This window comes from Camellia sinensis, chromosome 6, assembly GCF_055761805.1.
Source record: "Camellia sinensis isolate YWXY chromosome 6, ASM5576180v1, whole genome shotgun sequence".
Lineage (NCBI taxonomy): Eukaryota > Viridiplantae > Streptophyta > Magnoliopsida > Ericales > Theaceae > Camellia > Camellia sinensis.
Window position 1 is genome coordinate 149,324,877 of NC_138966.1, and position 21,215 is coordinate 149,346,091.

General features: G+C 36.7%; 2 protein-coding genes across 12 annotated transcripts; one reads left to right on the forward strand and one right to left on the reverse strand.

Annotated features, from left to right (window-relative positions):
* Nucleotides 1-332: 332 nt before the first annotated feature.
* On the forward strand, nt 333-10,169 carry LOC114305339 (Phosphoenolpyruvate carboxylase family protein). 5 transcript variants are annotated; one of them, XM_028250407.2, is made up of 9 exons: nt 333-846; nt 1,652-1,863; nt 2,835-3,116; nt 3,899-4,021; nt 5,105-5,255; nt 7,579-7,811; nt 8,937-8,973; nt 9,064-9,193; nt 9,846-10,169. In XM_028250407.2, the coding sequence occupies exons 1-8, from the start codon at nt 501-503 to the stop codon at nt 9,180-9,182; spliced, it is 1,503 nt and encodes a 500-aa protein (XP_028106208.2). In that variant the 5' UTR covers nt 333-500; the 3' UTR covers nt 9,183-9,193; nt 9,846-10,169. The 5 variants fall into 5 exon arrangements, 3 of the variants coding, with proteins under 3 accessions (XP_028106208.2, XP_028106209.2, XP_028106207.2); XR_014331296.1 differs by having other exon boundaries at nt 402-846; nt 8,635-8,973; nt 9,836-10,169; XR_014331297.1 differs by having other exon boundaries at nt 402-846; nt 8,635-8,973.
* A 1,028-nt stretch (nt 10,170-11,197) lies between these two features.
* On the reverse strand, nt 11,198-20,143 carry LOC114305342 (ENTH/VHS family protein). Of its 7 annotated transcripts, XM_082872683.1 has the most exons (15): nt 19,842-20,120; nt 18,776-18,875; nt 18,571-18,622; nt 18,278-18,357; nt 18,115-18,193; nt 17,670-17,753; nt 17,398-17,543; nt 16,199-16,576; nt 15,765-15,809; nt 15,407-15,514; nt 15,190-15,327; nt 15,071-15,147; nt 13,823-13,998; nt 12,203-13,190; nt 11,198-12,080 (listed from the first exon to the last, which is right to left on the reverse strand). In XM_082872683.1, the coding sequence occupies exons 2-15, from the start codon at nt 18,808-18,810 to the stop codon at nt 11,614-11,616; spliced, it is 2,853 nt and encodes a 950-aa protein (XP_082728809.1). In that variant the 5' UTR covers nt 18,811-18,875; nt 19,842-20,120; the 3' UTR covers nt 11,198-11,613. The 7 variants fall into 7 exon arrangements, with proteins under 7 accessions (XP_082728809.1, XP_028106215.2, XP_082728808.1 ...); XM_028250414.2 differs by having other exon boundaries at nt 15,071-15,327; nt 15,765-15,806; nt 19,842-20,131; XM_082872682.1 differs by having other exon boundaries at nt 15,071-15,327; nt 15,765-15,806; nt 18,776-18,878; nt 19,842-20,124.
* Between the last annotated feature and the right edge of the window lie 1,072 nt (nt 20,144-21,215).

A 21,215-nucleotide genomic window follows, 5' to 3' on the forward strand; every position in this document is an offset into this window, starting at 1 on the left:
TAATAGTTGAAAGAAGATATGAATCTTGTTATAATTTTATTTGGGAATAGGTTAAATTAATCAAAAATTAATATAAAAAAAGTAACTCATTTTCTCTATTTTTCTTTTATAAAAAATTAAAAAAAGTTCAATTGTCAAACTAACCTTAAATACACTTGTAAAATTTCATCTCTTTTTAGTATGTAAGGCAATTTTCAATTATGGGGAAGGGGATGGAATTTTTAATACCTTCGGGTATTAATATAATAATGAAAATAAACCTCAGGGTGTGAGTGCAATTTGCAAAAAATACCGGTATAAATTCTTTTATCCAGGACTAATTAGGCTACTACCAGAGCAGTTTGAAACAGTTTTAAAAAATACTTATTAAATTCTGTTTTGGCGGAAGCCACTTTTGCCCTGAAAATAACAACGCTTATATTCGTTCTTCGTCAGTGTAGTGTGATTTTTTTCCAACCAGTGAGCTTCCAGTAGAGAGAGAGAGAGAGAGGAGAGAGAAGATGAAGCCATCAATGGCCATCAGAAACACCTGCAACGTCTCTCTTTCTCCTCCTTCAAATTTCAAAACCGGGTCACCAATCCATCGTCTAGTTTCACTGCCCAAAAGCTCCTCAGTTTTTCTTCAATCATCGAGCAGAAGCAAATCAATCAATTTCACATCGAAAAGGGTGTGTAGAACAGTCTCAGCTTACTCTGCAGGCGGAGACACCACCGCAGGAGAGTCTAAAGCGAAGGCACTCCGGCGGATTCTCGATTCGCCGGGGATTCATCAGGGACCTGCTTGTTTCGATGCTCTCAGTGCAAAGCTTGTGGAGAAAGCTGGCTTTAATTTCTGCTTCACCACTGGTATTTGCTAAAACCCTAGAGTTTTTTGGCTGTCCTGTCTTGTACTATAATTGCATGTGTAATTTGGGTTTGGCTAGAATTTGAAAGTCAATTTGATTCCCAATAGTTTGTATTGGGGTTTTGAATTGAAGAATATGTGAATTTCAATTTTATTCATTCTAATCTGAATATGTGAATCTCAATTTTATTCATTCTAATTTGAATTTTTTGCTGGACAGTCATCCAATGTCTCTAACCTTCGCGATCAAAACAGTTTTGATAATTTATCAAATCATGTAATATTTAATATTTTGTGGGAAAAAAACAATTAAATAAATATATATGTTCTAATTTTGATAGCCAAGTGAAGAAGAACCGTTATTTTGGTAGTCAAGAAGAGATTTTTCACTGTAAAGGAAGAAGAGGTAGAGAGCCCCTAAACCCTATACTGAGATGACTGTGAAAATGATATATAAAATTTGATGAATTTTTATTTATTTAGTAAAATATTTTTGTTTCCTTTTTAATTTTGTGAAATATTTTGATTGATGGTTTCTTTTGTGTATACCCAGAGTAAATATATGATAAATGGGGCCCTTCTCTACTCGGGTCCTAGGCGAACACCTAAGTTGCCTTACCCTTAAGCTGCTACAGCTGGTGGCTTTATATTGCAGGTGGCCTTGTTTGCTGTGTGACTATGACTGTTCTTGATCACATTTTCAAAATATAATCTGCTTCTTATGATTGCATAGTCAAATGACTGTTCTTGACTGTGACTGTTCTTTAGAAGGACAGACTTACTAATTGCATATTGTGCTTTGACTAGGATTTGGCATATCAGCTTCTCGGTTGGGGTTGCCTGATACAGGACTTATTTCTTATGGAGAAATGGTGGATCAAGGGCATCAAATAACCCAAGCCGTGTCAATTCCCATCATTGGGGATGGTGACAATGGGTATGGTAACGCAATGAATGTCAAGAGGACTGTGAAAGGATATATAAGTGCTGGCTTTGCAGGAATTATTCTCGAGGATCAGGTTCATTTAATATAAACAAATTTTCATATCCATATAGCACCTTTGTGGTTAATTTACTTTTTGCTTCCCTTCTCTTTGTTCTCTCAAATCAAATCGATTCTACTGCTCTTTGGATCACATTTTGCCAAATTTGAGATCACTGACTTGTAAGACTGGGAGTTCAAAGCACTTCTACTATGAGAGCATTTTAAATTTGGCTGACAGCTACTATTATGTTACATAGCTTCAACATGTGTGTCAGGATCCAGGGGTTAGCATGAATTAGGGTGGGATCAGATCAGTCCTGATGTTTTAGAATTTATGAACTTAGCCAAGAAGTATCTGACGTGATCTATTGCTATTTGGATATGTAACTATGATTTACATGTAGGCACAAAAAGCATTAATACCCTAAAATTTTATTGTTGATAAAAAAAATGGCAACATTTAACTTGTGGCAAAAGAAAAAGTAAATATAAACTTTGGTGGTTAAAGTTGTGAAAAAACTACAATTTGAACCATAGAAGGACCTGTATTTGCACTATCTTCAGTGTTATCTCATGTCACCTTGGTCTGTGTGGCCAGACCAGGCAATGTTTCTTGCCTATGTACTTGTAAGGTACCCCTGAATCACTAGCCTCTTCTTGATTCAGCTCATTGGAGCCTTCAGCTCAATTCTTGCCTCCTTCAAATATGCTTATTTTGATTTTGGAATCTTCATTCCTATTTTAAAGATAAGGAGGAAAAACATTTCAATGTGGAAAACTTTTCCAATCTCTTGGAAGGATTCAAGTATGTCAAGATGGAGTTGTTCCACTTTTTATGCTTTCCACAAATAGATAGGGTATAATCTCCGAGGGTGAATACCACTCTTTGCATAGCTTTCTATAACCTCGGTAGCCTAGTTTTCAACATTGAGGGCAATGTGTTATTTTGTTTGCTGCATACCATTTTGTGAATTCATTTTGCTTATGGTATATTTTCATTGCAAGGTGTCTCCCAAAGCTTGCGGTCATACACAAGGCAGAAAAGTAGTTTCTAGAGAGGAAGCAGTGATGAGGATAAAAGCAGCTGTTGATGCTCGGAAAGAAAGTGGTTCTGATATTGTTATTGTCGCACGAACAGATTCCCGTCAAGCAGTGTCCTTTGATGAATCAATCTGGAGATCCCGGGCCCTAGCTGATGCTGGAGCAGATGTTCTTTTCATTGATGCACTTGCTTCAAAAGAAGAAATGAAGGCCTTTTGTGATGTTTATCCTCTAATTCCAAAGATGGTATGCCATTTTGTTTGTGTACTTGGACCCACTTTTTAGAAAACTCCAAAAAAGTTGCATAAAGATGAAAACAATGGACGCTTTTGAACTTTTTCATTGTTTTTGTTTCTAAAAACATGAAAAACAGAAAGAAAACGAAAACACAACCAAAGTGGCTTTTTATACCAAACTAGTGTTGGATAGCTTTTGTAAACTAGGAATATTACTTATAAACTAACGTAGGATTAGGGCACATAGATACATAGAAGAAAATTTCTAGCATCTGTAGATAGAAAAGCATAATATTTGGGTTGGTTTCTAAAAAAGGCAGACTGCTTGGCATCCATGGTCGCTTAAAATCTGGATGGCATGTAGTTATGCTGTTTAGTTCAAAATCAAGGGCCCACAGGTAGGGGAAGGGGTTTAGGTGTTCATTGGGGAAATTGTAGGTTAAGGTTTTTGGGATTGAAAGAGCTACTAAAATGAGCCACCTAATCATTTTCTTTATTCTTTTTTCCTGGTGTTAACATAAGTCAGCATTCTGGAAGAAACATTACAGATGAGCCACCTAATCATTTTCTTTATATGAATGGGTCGTTTTATGTTATTTAGCCATAAAGACAATGGCATCAGTCTATTTGGTAGCTTCTCTCTACGTCCTGTTTATTGTTTGAATATGACATTGTGATTTGATCTTAGGTACTTGGTCAGACTTGTTGACCTGGACTTATTAGTGTTGGAAGATCACTGTTAGCATATCAAATAAACTGTGCTGACTGAGAAAACTCTTTAACCTTGTGCAGGCAAATATGCTCGAAGGCGGAGGGAAAACACCAATTCTCAATCCTATTGAACTTGAGGACCTTGGTTATAAACTTGTGGTCTATCCACTTTCTTTAATAGGGGTTTCTATTCGTGCTATGGAGGTCAGATCTTCTTCTTCTTCTTCTTCTTCTCCTTCTTTTGCAACTAAGCTTTCTCTGCCGAAGTTTATGGGAAAAATTTTGACGTAGCGAAATATCACACAAAAAACTAGATATTGTTAATCCATGAGAAGAGCCTTGAATTCACAAGGAAGAAAATCTCAAAGAGAATGCTGACAATCATTGATAAAAGTTGTCTTGCCATAACGCTTACATCCTTATTTATAACAAGAGAAGACATAATCTGAATAGGAAATAATTAATTATGTTAATTCCTTGATAGACACAAAAATAATTAAAGAAAATAGAAAATGGCGGAACTTGCAAATTTGAGTTAAGATCAAATTTGGATACTGGGAAGTTTAAGAAAGTGACGACATAAAAAACGGGCATTCCTAGCCAAAGTTATTACTAAAATGAAACTTTTGAAAGACGGAAAAATTGCTAATTCAAAGGTCTAAATGATGGTATCTGGTAAAATACAGCTTGTGCCATTGCTGGGAGGCAATGAGTTTGTTCAACTTGCTGTTTCCAATCAGACTATCAAATTTGACGCAATTCCGAGTGTATCCGCCAGAAATAATTTATCCAACTTCTCTATGAACTCTTCTTTCACCTGTTCTTCACCAATCCCCTCTCTTTGGAGAGAGCTCGACCCTGAGTTTAAATCTGGATGGAGAGGCTCCTCTGACTGATGCTCAAATAAATCAACATCGCTGAAAAGGTCTTGGAAATTTTCATGTGTCTGGGCAGACTAATCACAGGCATTGTCGCTGATTTTTTACAAAACCTTTTATGTGCCATACTTTGTAAGCAGCAACTTGTTGCAAGTAGAAATCTTTCTTTGTCCAAGAAAATCACCACTAAATCCCCTTCTTTGAACAATTTGATGCACCTATGTTTGTCAACAACTTCCTTATACTTGCCATTTGTTGGTTCCAGTTTTTGTTTTACTTCATCGTCCACTGCTTGGGCCTGTTTAGACATGGTCTTTGCTACAACACTTATTTCTCTTCATCGGCAACTTATTTATTATGAATACTATTTCAGAGAGACTGGTGAGTAATTTCCATTGACTATCTGCAGGATGCACTAACAGCCATCAAAGGTGGTCGTGTACCCCCTCCTGGAAGTATGCCATCTTTTGAAGAAGTTAAAGAAATATTAGGTTTCAACACATATTACGAAGAAGAGAAGCAATACTCTACTAGCACCGGTCAACTTTCTCCACAGAGAGGTGGGTCAGAACCATGTCATTGTAATTTGAAGTGATTCCATCACATCTGCAAAGCACCTGCTGTCCATTAAATAATTAGCTTTTTGTATATTTGGTATCACCCAACTCAACTCAATGGACCTTTAATCCAATTTCTTGGGGGGTATATGGATCTTTTTTCTCTGGTCAGCTTTGTTCAAAGCTATATCCATGGTCAAATACAAGGCAATCTTGGGAAAACCCTTAGTATTGATGTTTCTAAGGCCTGATAGGCTTGGGACTGGTAAGTATAAAAAATAATATGCTAGGTACAAAATGGGCAAAGCTGTTATTTGGTCTCAATAATCAATATGCTTCTATTATGAAAGTCATCCCCAATGTACTGTCAGATTGTCATAGCAGGGTTTTTCTGAGCCATTTTCTTTAATTTGAGTAGTTTTGTGGACTCATCCGAGTCAAAGTTGTAGTCTACATAAGCAGTTCTGGAGTTGAGCCAATCAGCCTGCTTAGAAATCGCAAAATTTGGCCATGGTGTTTGTAGTCATATGTGAACAGTTAGAGATGGCAATTTGAAACCGGCCCAACGGGGATCCCCGATCCCGACCCCGATTTAAGTGGTTTTTTCCCGAAAAATACCCCCGACGGGGAGGGGATGGTATTCAAAAATTAATCCCCGATTAATTTCGGGCCGGGGACGGGGATAGGCTCATTGGCCCCGGCCCCGGCCCGGAATTTCCCCGATTCATCCCGCCTCTGTATCCGTTTGTATTATATAAATATTAGTTATATTATATTTTGTATTATATAAATATTATATCAATATTAGTTGTACATTTGACCACAACTCTCAGATCTCAACTCTCTCGTCTCTCAACTATCTCACTCTCTCTAACTCTTATCTTCTCTCTTCACTCTCTCGTTCTCAACTCTCTCTCTCTCTCTTAACTCTCCCTCCTCCTCTCTCTCCCCGCCGATCTCCCTCCTCTACTCGCAGATCTCTCGCCGATCTCCCTCTTCCTCTTCCTCTTCCTCAGTGAAGAAACAGATCCAAAACCCAACAAATCTCACAGATGATGATGACGATGATGATGGTGGTGGTATTGTATTGTATTGTCGGTCTCTGTTTTTTCACTGTTGCTTCACCAACCTAAATGCAATGTCAAATGTGTATTATATTTTGAATCTCATGAAACAGAGTTGAGTTTTCTTTAGGTATGTAAGTACAAACCCCCCAATAAACTTAAAGATTTCATTAGGTATGTAATCATCTGTGAGATTTGTTGGGTTTTGGATCTGTATTAATTTTTCCGATCTGTGAATGTTGTTGATGATGAAAATCTATATTTCATATCTGTGAATGTTTCAGATCTATGTATGGGTGCGATTTGTGTGAATGTTTCAGATCTATGTTGATATTTTTTTTTTTTTTTTTGACCGGGGAATCTTCGGGGTCGGGGATCCCCGATCCCCGTTAGGGGGCGGGGGCGGGGGCAATAATAGGCTCCCCGTCGGGGTCGGGACCGGGGACGGGGGGAGTTTCCACCATCGGGGATCGGGGACGGGGAGGGTGATCCCCGGCCCCGCCCCGCCCCGCCCCGTTGCCATTCCTATGAACAGTAGTTGAGAATTGTGTTAAGCCAATCAAGCTGCTTAGAAATAGCAAAATTTGGCCATGGTGTTCGTAGTCATATGTGAATATTAGTTGAGAATTGTATCAGCATTATTTAAAATCTTTGCTTTTAAGAAGCCAGCACTTTGGAGAGACTTTTGAATCTTACACTAGCTTCTTGATTGGGATGAAACACAGTTTTACATGGGGAGTGCTATTCACTCCTCTTTTAGCTGGCTGCACTCCAGTTTTTGTCCTACAATAATGCCTGTCTATTACATGATGTTCAAAGTTGGCAACACCCAACAGTAAAAAGAAAGGGACACTGTTGTAATTTCACACAATAAATGGAGAATAACACAAAAAGTGGAGTGCGAATCGGATGAAGTGCAGTGAATGCAGAGAAGATGAAGTTTAGAGAGAGAATGTTTAGTAGAAAAAGAATTTCATTAGCTTTCATTAAACACAATACATCACTCACCACACTCTTACATATATATTAAAACTGACTGAGACATTTATAACAAACTCCCTAACTAGTAGTTATGTCAGCTACACACACAATACAAAACAAATTCGTTACTAGATACGAATAACACTCCCCTTTTATAATTCATCCAAGGCTGTGATCTAGGCAGCTAAATTTCTGGTTTACTTTTGCATTGACATTCTATAATTTCTTGAACATTGGCCCAATTACACCTTTTCTTCCTTCCTAATTTTTCTACATGTTAGGTTATTTGTCAACAAGCAGCAATGCATACAGTTTTCAACAGGGGACTCAAGAGGATACAGATCAGAGAGATCAAAATCCACAAGATCCTGTGGTTGAAGTTATAACTCCTGATGTATACAATAACTATGGTGCAGATGGTACAAGGGATCCATTTTCAGGGATCTGGTCTCGTACATTGCGAGTCAAAATTACCGGACAAGATGGATTTGAAAGACTTGATGTTAGGATTCCTGTAAGTCATTCAAGCATATTGTCAAATCACCCCAAATGCTATATAACTACTGTCAGCATATCACATTGACAGCTAAAATGCTGCATTAAAACTGATTATGGTTGCTGTAAATGTACCAGCTATGATTTAGGAAATATAAACTCACCAGCCAACTAATCATACTGTATATTTTATGAAATATTTAGAGTGGTGTCATTGGTCAGATGATCTGAATTGCCCAGTTTAGATGATCTGGTTGGCTTAAACACATTGGTGATTGGCCACAAAATAAGAAATGGGTAAATAAAAGAAAGGAAAAAAAAAACTCTTTTGTCATTTCGTTTCTTGTTCATCGCACATTCTGATATCTTAAAAGGAAAAACATTTTGGTAATTTCTTATACATCATACATTGTTTTTATATGTTAATTGGGAGAAGAATATTTGACTTTTGAAAGTCATGAGACACAATGGCGTTTGCTTGCGTGGTATGTGGGTTTAGTTAAAGCAATTATGATAAAAACTGTTAGGTGTTTTGTGTTTTAGTGGTCTAAGGGGCAATTATGTACTTTGGATTACTTTAATATAAATATATGTGCTTATGGGAGCTAACCCTTATTTTTTTAATATTATTTGGATGTAATTTTTTCGGAGTTTTTCTAGTTCATTTGATTTATCTTTTCTATTAATCTTTATATTTTGAAAAAAAATGGTATTTTTTTCTGAGATCTTTATTCGGTTTTGAGTTTACTTGAACCTACCTGTATTGTAAGTGCTGACTAGGGTTCTTGGAGGGGTACCCATCCTTGTTTTGCACTCTTGGATGCTTTTCTGGCCTTTTCCAGGTTCGGCTGAGGGTTTTTCTCCCTAAAAATCATTCTTTGGAACGATGAACAAATGCAAATGGAGAGACTTGAATCCAAGATTTACCCTAACCTGAGCTTTGATACCATGTTAAGTCATCAATTGTCCCAAAAGCTTGTTAGGAAATTGGCCTAACAATGTGTATAAAGGCTATTCAACACTCCTTAACCTCAATCCGCATGATAGATGTCTTCAAGATGACAATACCCATCTCAACATAAGCATGATTACTTGTATGATACTGAAATTTTATTTAAGACAAGTGAGCAACTGTTTTTATCAGGCTGGATTCTTGGATGGACTCACAAATATAGTTCCAGGTATTATTCGTGTTCTTTATGAACTTGTTGGAATTGATTGTGTTCCTGATGAATGGACATTACTAAATTTTTTATGTTCTTTGTACACAGCATTAGTGGGTGTAAACATCAAGGCACTGCTGGATGATGCAGCTTTGGAAGTGGGAGGGAAGCAGTTGTTAGATTTCAAGGACACAATGGGCGACAGGATTCAAGTCTTTTTGGAGTAAAATATATGAAGGTATGGAATTTCAAAAATTGCAACTGATAAATGAAACATAAATTCAGTTTGATCTTGTGTTTAAAGTATGTAGATTTATATATATTTTAATCGATAGCTGAATCCTCAAAAAATGCTTTGCACACCCTTGCAAAATCACCATCTTGAACGGCTTTCCCCAACTATATATATATTGTGTCAAATTGTGTACCATCTCTAGTATCAATTTTTTTGTTGTATTGTTATCTGGTGAGGTGAGTATTGTCAGTGGTTGAATAAACAGTCACATCACCATTGCTGGTTATGTGATCACTGTTACATTGAGTGGCAGAACAAACAGTCACATCAATATGGTTCTAGTCCTTGAGTGGTGATGCTGTTCTTTTGCAGGAGTGACTTAACATGTGAAAATACTTTTCATGGTTCCTCAATAAGGGCAATAGCCAAACCTGAATGTGTTCCCTATTTATTTGGACTTTGCTCTCTTTCAAGTTTTACGCAAGTTGATGTTTCTACATCTTTGGCCACATTTGCATCTTTTTTCAAACACCCATTTCCAGGCTACTGGACAAATGTATCCAAATCCACATCCCCAATTGTGTGAGTTCATGGTGGCCTTCTTTTTTTCTCTGGTAAACCAGTGATAGCGTGTTTTACTTGAAGGGAATGACAGGTGGGACCACTGCAGCGACTTCTACCAATGGGAAAGGAGCCTGTGGGTATCTGATTGCAGCATTCCTTGGAGATACGGAAACAATTGCAGTGATTGACTAGAAGGATACAAAAGTCTGATATATGTGCAATCACACATGAATAAATCAATGCCATTACTGTATGATTGATACAATCCAGGTTTTTGTCGTCTGGTATGCATGAGGAAACTTGTCTTTTTGTCGCATTGCATGTATTTCTTCTTTTATTTATTTATTTTGGTCTTCTGTAACAAACACACTTTTGCCCAAATTGTCATCAAGACTGAAAGTTATAGTTCAGATCATGCATCTGTCTTTAGTTAAACATTTTACCCAGATGCATTTTGATGATTCGATTGGTGTAATTTTAGGATCAATGGGGGAAATTAATTTTGGGATCAAGTGTTCTTATGTTTATGGCGGGAAACAACCGGCAATGTTTTTGTGGGTGTTTGGGAAGTGAGTTTTTTTGTAGGTTTTTTAGTTGTAGGATATTATTGAAGAAATTTTTTTTTGTATTTGGGAAGATAGTTAGATTTTTTTGTGGTTTGATATGATGTTTGTGTGAGAAAAAATGAAATGATTATGGGGTTTGATGTGATATTTTGTTTGGATGTATTTTTTTTTATTTTGTAACCAATTTGTCTTTTAGTGAAAAAAAACTTAAAATTTTTTTTCCCAAACACCGCCTTTTGTGAGTTCTATCATTTAGTGAAGTTTGAACATAGGTTCAAATATCATCAAGCATTTGCTAAGCAAAAATATTAGAGATCTCAAAAAATTTTACCAACGTCTCTCATGGGATGGAAATATGTCTCACAGAGGTGTGAGACCCATCCCTATATAAAACATTTTACAAAAATTTTAGTAAAACTTTTAAAATCTCTAGGATTACTCTTTGCTAAAATAATGCTGAGTTGTCCACAGAGATGGCCACCCATGGGGTGCAACTTAGATCCAATTCAGATAACTTGATACACAACTTTAACCAATTTTTCATTATTATGTTTTGTGTTCGTAATTGTGTTGTTTTTATTTTTAAAAAGTATAATAAATTAATTTACGATAATTAAAAACGAGCTTAAAAAAATTCCTCTACAATTAAAAGCTAAATTTGTACAAATCTTCAGCCCAACTTAACTTGCTCAAGTTGCAAACCTACTTGGAATAGATAATCTCTAAGGGATGTAGAGAAAGAGAAGAGAGAGGTATTCAAGTCATTTTACTACTACCATTAACACACTTGTTAACGCACTCTATTTCAAAAACTATAAGTCGTGCTCATATTCTAAACATCAAGAAATTAACTGCACATTAACTAAACAAAAGGGGGTTGAAAGTGCCAAAAATATGAATTACCAATTTTTATTTTTCAGCAGGTAGGCATGCCATACTATAAAATCTGACAAATCACAAAAAGTGAATGTATTAAAGAGGCACCTCAGAAAGGTTGTCCTCAATGGTATACAACTTCACAACTGACCCACCACCAATAATAGCTCATCTACACATCTCTTATGACCAAAAAGAAACAAAGCAACTACAACAAAAAAGATCATCAAAGACATGATAGATAATACATTTCTACAAGCAGCTTCCCCAAAAAATTACAACTGTTAAAGAAAAATAAACCTCTTAACACCAAAAGCAGGATGGACCAGGCATCATGCATCAGAGAGATTCGGAGATTGCCACCTGGCCCGCTGTCCAGTCTTTTTGTCAATCTCAATGCAACCTGGTGGCTTGATCTCATCGGTATCCACCACCATATGGTTGTTGGGGAGCATAACCACCCCTGCCCATCATTGGGTTATATCCACCGGGCATGGTAGATCCGGGAGGGAATCCAGTTGGTTGCATTTGGGGTCCTTGAGCCATACCCATCCCCATACCCATACCCATGCCCACATTCATAGGCCTATTCATCCCCATTTGATTCATTCCTCCATAGCCTCCCATACCCATGGCTGCACCAGGAGCACCACCCATACCCATACCCATACCCATACCCATACCCATGCCCGAACCCATCATGGAGTTTGGTGGAGGCCTGATGGCACCTGCACCGGCACGGCCTATCCCAGAACCTGATCCCATGGCTTTACCCATAGTAACAGTTGACGTCACAGTAGCCGTTGTAGGCTTCTCCATTCTCTTTTCCTTGCGGTTTAGTGCATCAAAATCAATTCCGATATCCGCCAGTGGATTTATTTTAGCTGCATATGGACAAGATACTCAAGTTAGATCTTTTAGATCACAACGAAGCTCCGAAACACCATTTTTTTTTTTTTTTTTTTTTTGGTACTTGGGAAGTAAAAGTTATTGTATAAGAACTCACATCCAGATATATTCAAATTGACTAGCCCTCGGTTCAGGGTGTCAGTCCAAACCGTAGACTTGGGCTCGAACTTTTCCTTGGCTGGTTGGGCAACTATAGCAAGTGGTCCTGGTTGAGAGGTTATGGTAGTAGTTGGTTGTACTTGTGGATTGAAATTACCCATGACATCATTGTTATGCTGTGCTGCTGGTCCCACTGCAGGACTGGTTTGTGGAAGGAAGTTTCCGGTGTTGTACTGTGTGGTCTGTCCAGCAGTAGCTTGAGAAGCCATGTGTGGAGCTGCCGGAGCAGCAGATCTTGGCTGCTGGTTGAAGTTCCCATAAAAATTAGCACTTGGCTGTGCAGATTGAGAACTTGGAGCTGGAAAAGTCGTTGGCTGTCCAAGTTGACCAGTTTGAGCCTGAAAACTTGTCATTGGTGCAGGCTGGCCGCTTTGGGTCATAAAACCAGGCTGTGATGCAGGTTGGTTAGCTTGAGCCGAAAAACTAGTCTGTAGTTGAGGTTGGCCAGTTTGACCGGGAAAACCATAATGTGTTGCGGGATGGACAGTTTGACCCGGAAAACCTGTCATTGGTGCAGGCTGGCCACTTTCGGTCATAAAACCAGCCTGTGATGTTGGCAGGCTGGCTTGCCCCAAAAAACCAGTCTGTGGTTGAGGTTGGCTGGGTTGACCTTGAAAACCAGAATGTGTTGCAGGTTGGCTGGGTGGAAAACTTGTCTGTGGTGTAGGTGGGCCCGCTTGAGCTGAAAAACCCATCATTGATGCAGGCTGGCCGACTTGAGCTGGAAATCCCGTCTGTGAAGGTCCGGATGTTGGGAGAATACCCTCTAAAATATCAGCGTTCTGACTGGAGGCCGGAAAGCCTTGGGTTGAGAACTGGGCATTGGGATTGACGGATGTAGGAGCAATATTCTGGGGTTGAGCTGGGGAAGCACCTGTAGAAGGGAGAGCTTTAAAAGGACCATCGCCAAATGGGTCTTCAAAAGGCTGCATAGAAATGACAAAATCAGTTCAACAAATATAAATATTTTATAATTAGAGATGAATAAAAGCTGAGGAAGCCTACGTGGATAGAAGGTTTTCACATATTGGGACACAAATGTGAGACAAAAGGTAGGCCCCAAATGTGGATCCCGCACCTTCATCTTGCATCTGTGTCCCATTTTGTGAAAATCTTGTGTGTTCCAAGAAAAGCTAATAAGGGTTTGAAGGGGAGAGGGAGTGGAAAGGGAAGAGCGACACTCGTATACATGGAGACTTCACAATGAAAGCATCAGATTACGTTCTTATATTATTCCACTGACTACGACGATTATCAATAAATTGGAAAAAAGCGAAATGATTAATTTTTCTTTAAAAAATGGAATGCAAGTCTTCCAAAATAAGAATATGGGGAAGAAATATGGAATAATTTCAATTTTATGGATGCAACAGCAAATAATAATAATAATTAAATGATATAAGGCTGCACAAGATATATTGACAACTTCAATCAAACTATAGCAAAATTTTCAGAGAAAATGAAAGGCTCCTTGGCCAATTTAGTATGAGTTATTTCATGAATCAATTTAATGAAAACGAAGTTTATATGGTTCCTACGTTAATAACATCAAGCCTACCTGGTTTGTGACAGTGGATGCTGCCGTGGCTGCAAATGTGGGTCCAGAGCTGAAGTTCGCTGGGGCATTAACTTCAGGGGTTGCAGCTGCATATGTTGTAACTGGTACTATAGCCAATGAGTCTGACAAAGAACCGAGTAAGTCCATTTCAGCACCATTTGAGGTAGTTCGGGCAGCTGATCAAATAGAAAACAAAATATGAGTTTCAAAATATAGCAGCTGTGCAAATAGAATTGTCAGTTTTGGCACCTCTTCCAACAATAACTGCCTAGACCAAATGTTGCCAATCACATTAGTTGCATTTATGTGCAGAGGGGCTCCAATTATTTGCTTTGAAAACAGAAAGGCCATGAAGGTAAAATACTTTAATGGACTTTGTTTTCCAGTTTAATGAGAATTCCCTCTGTACTGTGACATAAAATAACAAGCAAACTCTGGTGATTGAAAAAGTTGTGAAGTCGCTGTGCTTTGCATAAAGTAATTGTGAACAAAATATGATGATGATCATATTCTTTCACAGTGAATGGTTGTAGTTGCAAGAACCTCCTTCTAGGGGTGACCTTTCTGTTCTAGAACCACAATTCCGTGGTTCCGGTCAAAAATTTGAGTTATAAGGCATTCTCAGCAAGATACAGTCGTGGTTCCAACTGAGATGCAATAACTCAATCACATGAATACCAAAAAAATAAAATAAAATCTATGGGTAACAGATACATAGTATGTGTGGTAAAAAAAATTATCAAACATATCAATCTATATTAGAATAAAATAAGAGCAAAAAATGCACAATTCAATATGGTATAGATTACCCAAACCTCTTGCTTTTTGTTCTTTCCAAAACAATTAAGCACAAAAAAAAAAATCCAATTTATTCATATACTTATAATTAAAATACAAAAATGCCCCCCCGGCATTTCCAACCTTGCACTCTTCTATGTGCCCTCACACCCTCTGCACCCCACTTAGTGCAACTACGATTTGAGAGAGAGAGAAGAGAGAGAGAGAGAGAGAGACCTATACACCTCCACATGCTACATAGTCTAAAAATTGGTCAAGAGAGTTCAATAACACCCAATTCCCAACTATACAAAACTTACAAACGTACTTTTTATCCCGTACAAAAAAAATAAAAATAAAAAAATCTATGACATCAACAAATTCTGCACTATGCAAAAGTAATGTGGTAAAGTTATTAACATAACACTAGGGCAGTAAGATGACACAATTAGTATCAGAAAAGTTCAGTACCTGAAAATGAACCGCGTGGATCAAATTCATCAAAGCCATCAACTTCCTTGTTTGCAGGAGGAGCAGGGGCAGGGGCACGAGCAGGAGCAGGGGCAGGGACAGGGGCAGGGGCAGGGACGCGAGCAGGAGCAGGGACAGGGACAGGGGAAGCAAAAGCAGGAGCTGCAGACGTGGCAGGAGCAGGGGTTGCTTGGCTTGGACTAGTGCCCACAGAAGCAGATGTTTTGGGAGCAGATGCTGCTGAAGTTTCTCCACCCCTTTAACAATAGCAAAGTCAATTCTATTTCAAGTATACTGAACATAGTTCAAATGCAGGACCATGCTACAAATTATTACCTTTCACTGTGAGCAGGGCTACGAGCGTCGCCCAAAGCCTCTTCATAACTAGGAGGAGCACCAAGATTTTGTTCAGAAAATTTCCGGTCAAGCCGCTTGCCTGAATAACTGGTACAAGGAGGAGATGCAGTTGTGAATACATAAATAGTGCTCATCCTAGTCAGAAACATTGTCTTGAATTATTTATTTATAAATGTATTGCATTAAAATGATGCCAGATGGTGTGCAACCTCACAATTTATGCAAAAGGCTAACCAAAACTGAAAAGAAAGCTATATATCTTCCGGGATGTACAAATCCCAATATTGACCCAAATTATTAAAAACACCAAAATTTGAAACAGGCACACTAAAGTTACCTTCCATCTTGGGAATGGTCATCAGCTCTAGCACCACTTCCTCTGCTATAAGAAAGGGCTCAAGTTAAAATGGCTTCTAGATCAAGTTCATATTGATTAATCAACATGGTTCACATGTATGGGAATATAAACTTTCTAGACAAGCATTGCACTGGTTTAAACAGTCCGTAAGGTATGCTAAGTTCATTATAGTGCCAAAATTGCATTCAATTGAGTTCCTTGTTTTTACTGCATTATCTTTTCTAAGCAACCAGCTCCTTTGGGAATGATTCAATGTAACAGTGATCACATAACCAACCATTGAATGAATTCATTCTCTCATACAAACAAATAAACAAATCAGAGAACATGTTGAAGAATCTGATGACAAATGCATAACTAAAGGTTAACCAGTAAAATCAGCAAAACCCTAACAAGATATAGAATTAACTTACTTGGATGAATATTGACCATCATCATCATAAGCACGGTCCCTTTCTCTGTCGGAGCTCCTACCTCTCGAGCTATACTGGTAGTCATCAATGCTTCGACTTCTTCCCTGGTGATCATCATCCCTGTAACCATCTCTGCTATAACGTTCATCGGAATCTCTACCATAGCGATCTCCATCACGACCATACGAGTCCCCATACCTACCATAGCGGTCATCATCCCTATAGCTCCCTTCTCTTTCTCTCCCATAACCATTCCGATCATCATCTCTACTTCCATAACGGCCTTCATTACGATCATCATCATATCGGTCACCATATCCTCCTGAACCTGAATATGAACTTGGCTTGTACATACCACCCATTGATGTGCTGCGAAACCTATTTGAGTCAAATAGCCTAGTCAAAAACCTTGCCAAAGAAAAATTTCATACCACGGCATTTACAGAAACTTTTTCTAATCAAAAGAAAAAACAGGAATTAAAAGAAAATTTGTCCAATTAATAGTTCTCTTGCATCTAGGAAGCACAAGCAAAACACATGCCATGCAAAACAACTACTACTACAAATAAAACACAGAAAATGACAGGTAACTATCTGGAGAAGAAAAAAAAAAGAGAGAAGATTTTGTTTTTAAAAAAAATAATAGAAGGGGGGAAGCTGCCAATTCTTTGGCATAAATAAGGATAAGAACTTCAGGAGGTTCTCTTCAAGTGAAAGATACCAAACAACAAAAAAGAAAGCTTCATTAGATAGCACTACCAAATTTATATTTTGCAAAAATTGTTAAAAAACAAAGAACAATATTTATATTAGAAAATGTAACAAAATGAGAATGTTGCTAAATATTAGGAACTTTTTTGGGAAAGGAAGTTAACAGATGGCAGGCGCTAAAAACATCAATAATAAATTAGAAAATAAATTATTCCTGTCCTTCATGGGATGGTTTCACTTTCAACAACCAATGACAATAAGCATCACTTCAGGCTGTGAGATGACAATATATGATGGCAGACTAGGATTTTAATAAACTCAAGACTAAACAAGAATCACAATGTAGTCCAAATACTTGGGAATCTGGGATGAATTATTGATACTTATGATAACAATAAAACGATCCAGCAAATTTGAGCATACTTCCAAAATCATTAAGATTATAAACATGATATATTTTACCAACCACTTATGGGAAGCAGACTCACTTGTCCCTGTTAGCAGCAGCCTTCTGTCTCACTTCTTGTATTCTTTCTTTATCATTCACTAGAACCACAAGACTCTGAGATTTCTTTCTGACGTTGCTTCCCTGGTCCCTCCCACCAGAATCAATATATTGAAAATCGGACAAGGTCTATGACAAGATAAAAGCATTCTCATGAGTACCAAAGTAACTTTAGCCAAATCACTAGTTTTAAAGTTGCAGAAGGGCAAATACTAAACTGGAGCTGCCAAACAGATTTAAGGAACAGAAAGTTACCGATATTTGATACACATGTTCCCTGATCTCATCTATGACACGCTCTGACCCATGGGCTACCAAATATTCCAAAACAGTCAAAGCCTGAAACATGAGAATGGATTTTTCAGTTACACCACTACAACACAATTAGAAAAAGAAAAACACGATCTAGATATAAAAACAAACAGTCAGCATGAAGAACACGATGAAGAATTACAATTTAGCAGTGGGTGTGGTAGTGTGTGTGTGCATGTGAGAGAGAGAGAGAGAGAGAGTTAAAAAAAAAAAAGAAGAAAACCAAAAACCAGCAGGTAAATTCAAACAAGCAAAATTTTCACAGAGAGAGAGAGAGAGAATAATAACAGCTTCAAAAAACCAGAAACTTGCAGGAAAATTCAAAACAAGTAAAATTTTCACCAAAAAAAAAAAAGGTAGTATCCGGTACGTGAGAAAAATTGCAGACCTTATAAACATGCCGCCAATTCTTGCCCGTATCATTGATGCGCTTCCAGATTACAGACATAATCATCTGGTACTCATGACTGCTTGGATGATCAAGAATGATTAACTTCTGAATAAAGTAGAAGAATCACAATGTGTTTTATAAAAGAGACACTTTAGCTTACTAGTTTCTGGTAGCCTGTGCAATATCAGCGAGAAGAGATCCATGAGGACCCCAGGGCTCATTGCTAGTAGCATCAAGAACCTGAAAGAGGATACAAGAAAATTTACTTAAATAGAAGATGATTAATTAATAAACTGGCATTGCATTTTAAGACTATCCATCAAGTATTTCACAAATATTTGCTTGCATTCATCTATACTGCCAAGCATCCCAATCAAAAGCCTTGCTTGTTTATATTCAAACTGCCACAGAAATTTAATAAAATAAAATAAAAGAACATATATCTATATTTACCTTCTGTTCTATTCCAGGAACCTTGAGAACTTTCTTATTCACCTCCCTCTTACTGCAAGAAAACAGGAAACAAAAGAACCATCATGGCTTGATGAGATCGTTAGGGACCGATTGATACATGAGATTTTTCAGCAATAAACTCAAAAAACCAAAAAAAACAAGCATTTACTTCCAGAAAGAACTTTAAAAAGCCAATCAAACTTACATATCCCGAACTGTTTGATCAAATGCCTTCTTCATTGCAACTTTAGTTCAGGATGCAAAATTCTCTTCAATACAAGGAAACTCCAAATTTTCTTAGCGTCCTGCTGGAAGAAAATATGGTTCACAACAGTTATGCAACAATTATGAGGCACTTCCCGTCAACCACCGGAAAAAAAAAAAACAAAACAAAACAAAAAATGACAACAGCAGTGATCACTTTAAGAGCCTTCAACTGTACAAGTTTTTTCCAACACGGAATGAAGTCTGATAACATAATCTGGGGGATGTGAGTATGCTATTCAAACAAAACTGGGCCGAAAATCAAAATCTCACTTAGGGAAATATCAAAAGGATCTACACACAAAATCTATGGACATCAGTTTAGTTCTGTTGTTTCCTTTTTGGGGCATCCAAATTGAGGGTATTAACTGGGATTTGGGGCATCCAATTCTAGTTCTGTAGTTACAGTTGAAATCATGTTCTTGGATCATACCCCCATACAAATTATCAAGCATAATCATACAAATTTTTTTTGGGTTTTTCCCAGTGAAATGAGAATCACTAGAACAATTCCCAATTAGCAGCTGCCTTAACAAACAAAAGGTACTAATATATAAAGAAAGAAGACAACTTTTTTGTGTTTTTGTAGCAACTAGCAAAAACTTACAAAAACAGCTATTCAAAAAATCAAAATGAGCAAAAAAGAATATAATTACATCATAAAATCTACAAAGCAAGTACAGTTATTAAAACAAATATAACTACAAAAGATGAAATTCACCAAATCTAATTCCTATACCATATTTGACTAAATCAAACGTTGACTATAAACATAAATATCATGACAAAAAATGCATTTTGAACGATTACCCAGCAAAAATTGAGAATTCAAATCAAATTTACAACATCATAAAACCCTAAATCACAAAAAATTCAGAGCTGAATCGGCGTTAAACCAGCAAAATTGAGATAAAAAACCTAGAACGAATCAAACCCAGATCTGAAACAATCTAGAAATCGAAAAAATGAGTCCAAACCAGATCGTAAGAGAGAAAAAGAGAACGAACCTGATCGAACTGGACCCAAGACGAAGGTGTCAAAGGCCAGATCTGAAAGATTAGTAGTTGGGTGTTGTTGGGTCGAGAGAGAGAGAGAAGCAAAAATTGAGAATAGCTCCTAAAATCGAATTCAGCTGTATTTTTGTCGATAAAATAATGGGAATGGCAATGAGATTATGAAAGAGAGACAGAGAGAGAGGCTTCGGGTTGGCGAATCTGTCTCTAGAATTGCGGAGAGAGAAAGTTGAAAGGTAAGAGAGCAAGACAGCGCACCTTGCACGCAGGAATTGCTGGGACCAAATTCTTTTAAATGCTTTTTAATAATTAATTAATTAACTAAAAAAAATATTTTTTTATTTTTTCACTCATCTCTTTAAAGTATGAAAAAATTATTTTAATAATTTTTTAATTTTTTTTATTAAAATATGAGATTAAAAAGAAAATATTTTGAACAATTTTTTTACTTTTTACAACCAAAAAATAAAATGAAATCTTTAATATTTGGGCAAATTATATATACCTTTCGAGGTTTAATTAAATTACAAATACCCTTGAGATTTGAGAAATCACAAATTTTAATGCTATATTTGCATAACAACTCAGAAGGTAATTTGTTATGAAATTTAAACTTCATTGGGCAAATTGTTATGAAAATACAAACCTTAGGGGGCGGGATGTAATTTCCGAAACTTCAGGAGTATCTGTAATTTAGTCAAACCTTAAGGGAGGTATATGTAATTTGCCCTTACTATTTTGTATAGTTTGCTTTTTTAGCTTCTTAGGTCTCGTTTGGTAATATTACTTTCTAGCCTAAAAATTAAAAAATCATTAAAAAAATTAAAAAGTCAACAATATATATCAAAAAGTCAAAAATTTCCTTTTCTCTCTATTTTTTACACATTTTTTTGTAAAAAAACTAAAAAATCATCTCAAACATATTAATTTTTTTACTTTATATTTTAGTTAAAAAGTCAAAAAATACTAAAATAGTATGTTCCCAAATGAGACCTTAGTTATTCCCAAACCAAACATGAAATTAATACAAATAGTGCGAAGAAATAAGGAAAAACAAAAATATATATATACATGTCATAGTAAAAAATTTCTATCTATATGACCACCTAATTATTGATGAAAAATATGGTTAAATATTATGTAAATTAAAATTTTAAGAAATATAATGTAATTATGCAAAAATTACAAGACTTGTTGCCTTTTTTTTTTTCAAAATATGTCATTGTAATTCTTTTTTATTTTTTTATTTTTGTGTTAAACTCATCTTTTGAAGAAAAAAAAAATAAATATAAAATATGATTTGTCAAAAATAGAATTAAAAATATATATTTTTAAAAAATTTCAAAAACATTTACCCTCTTTAGTTTG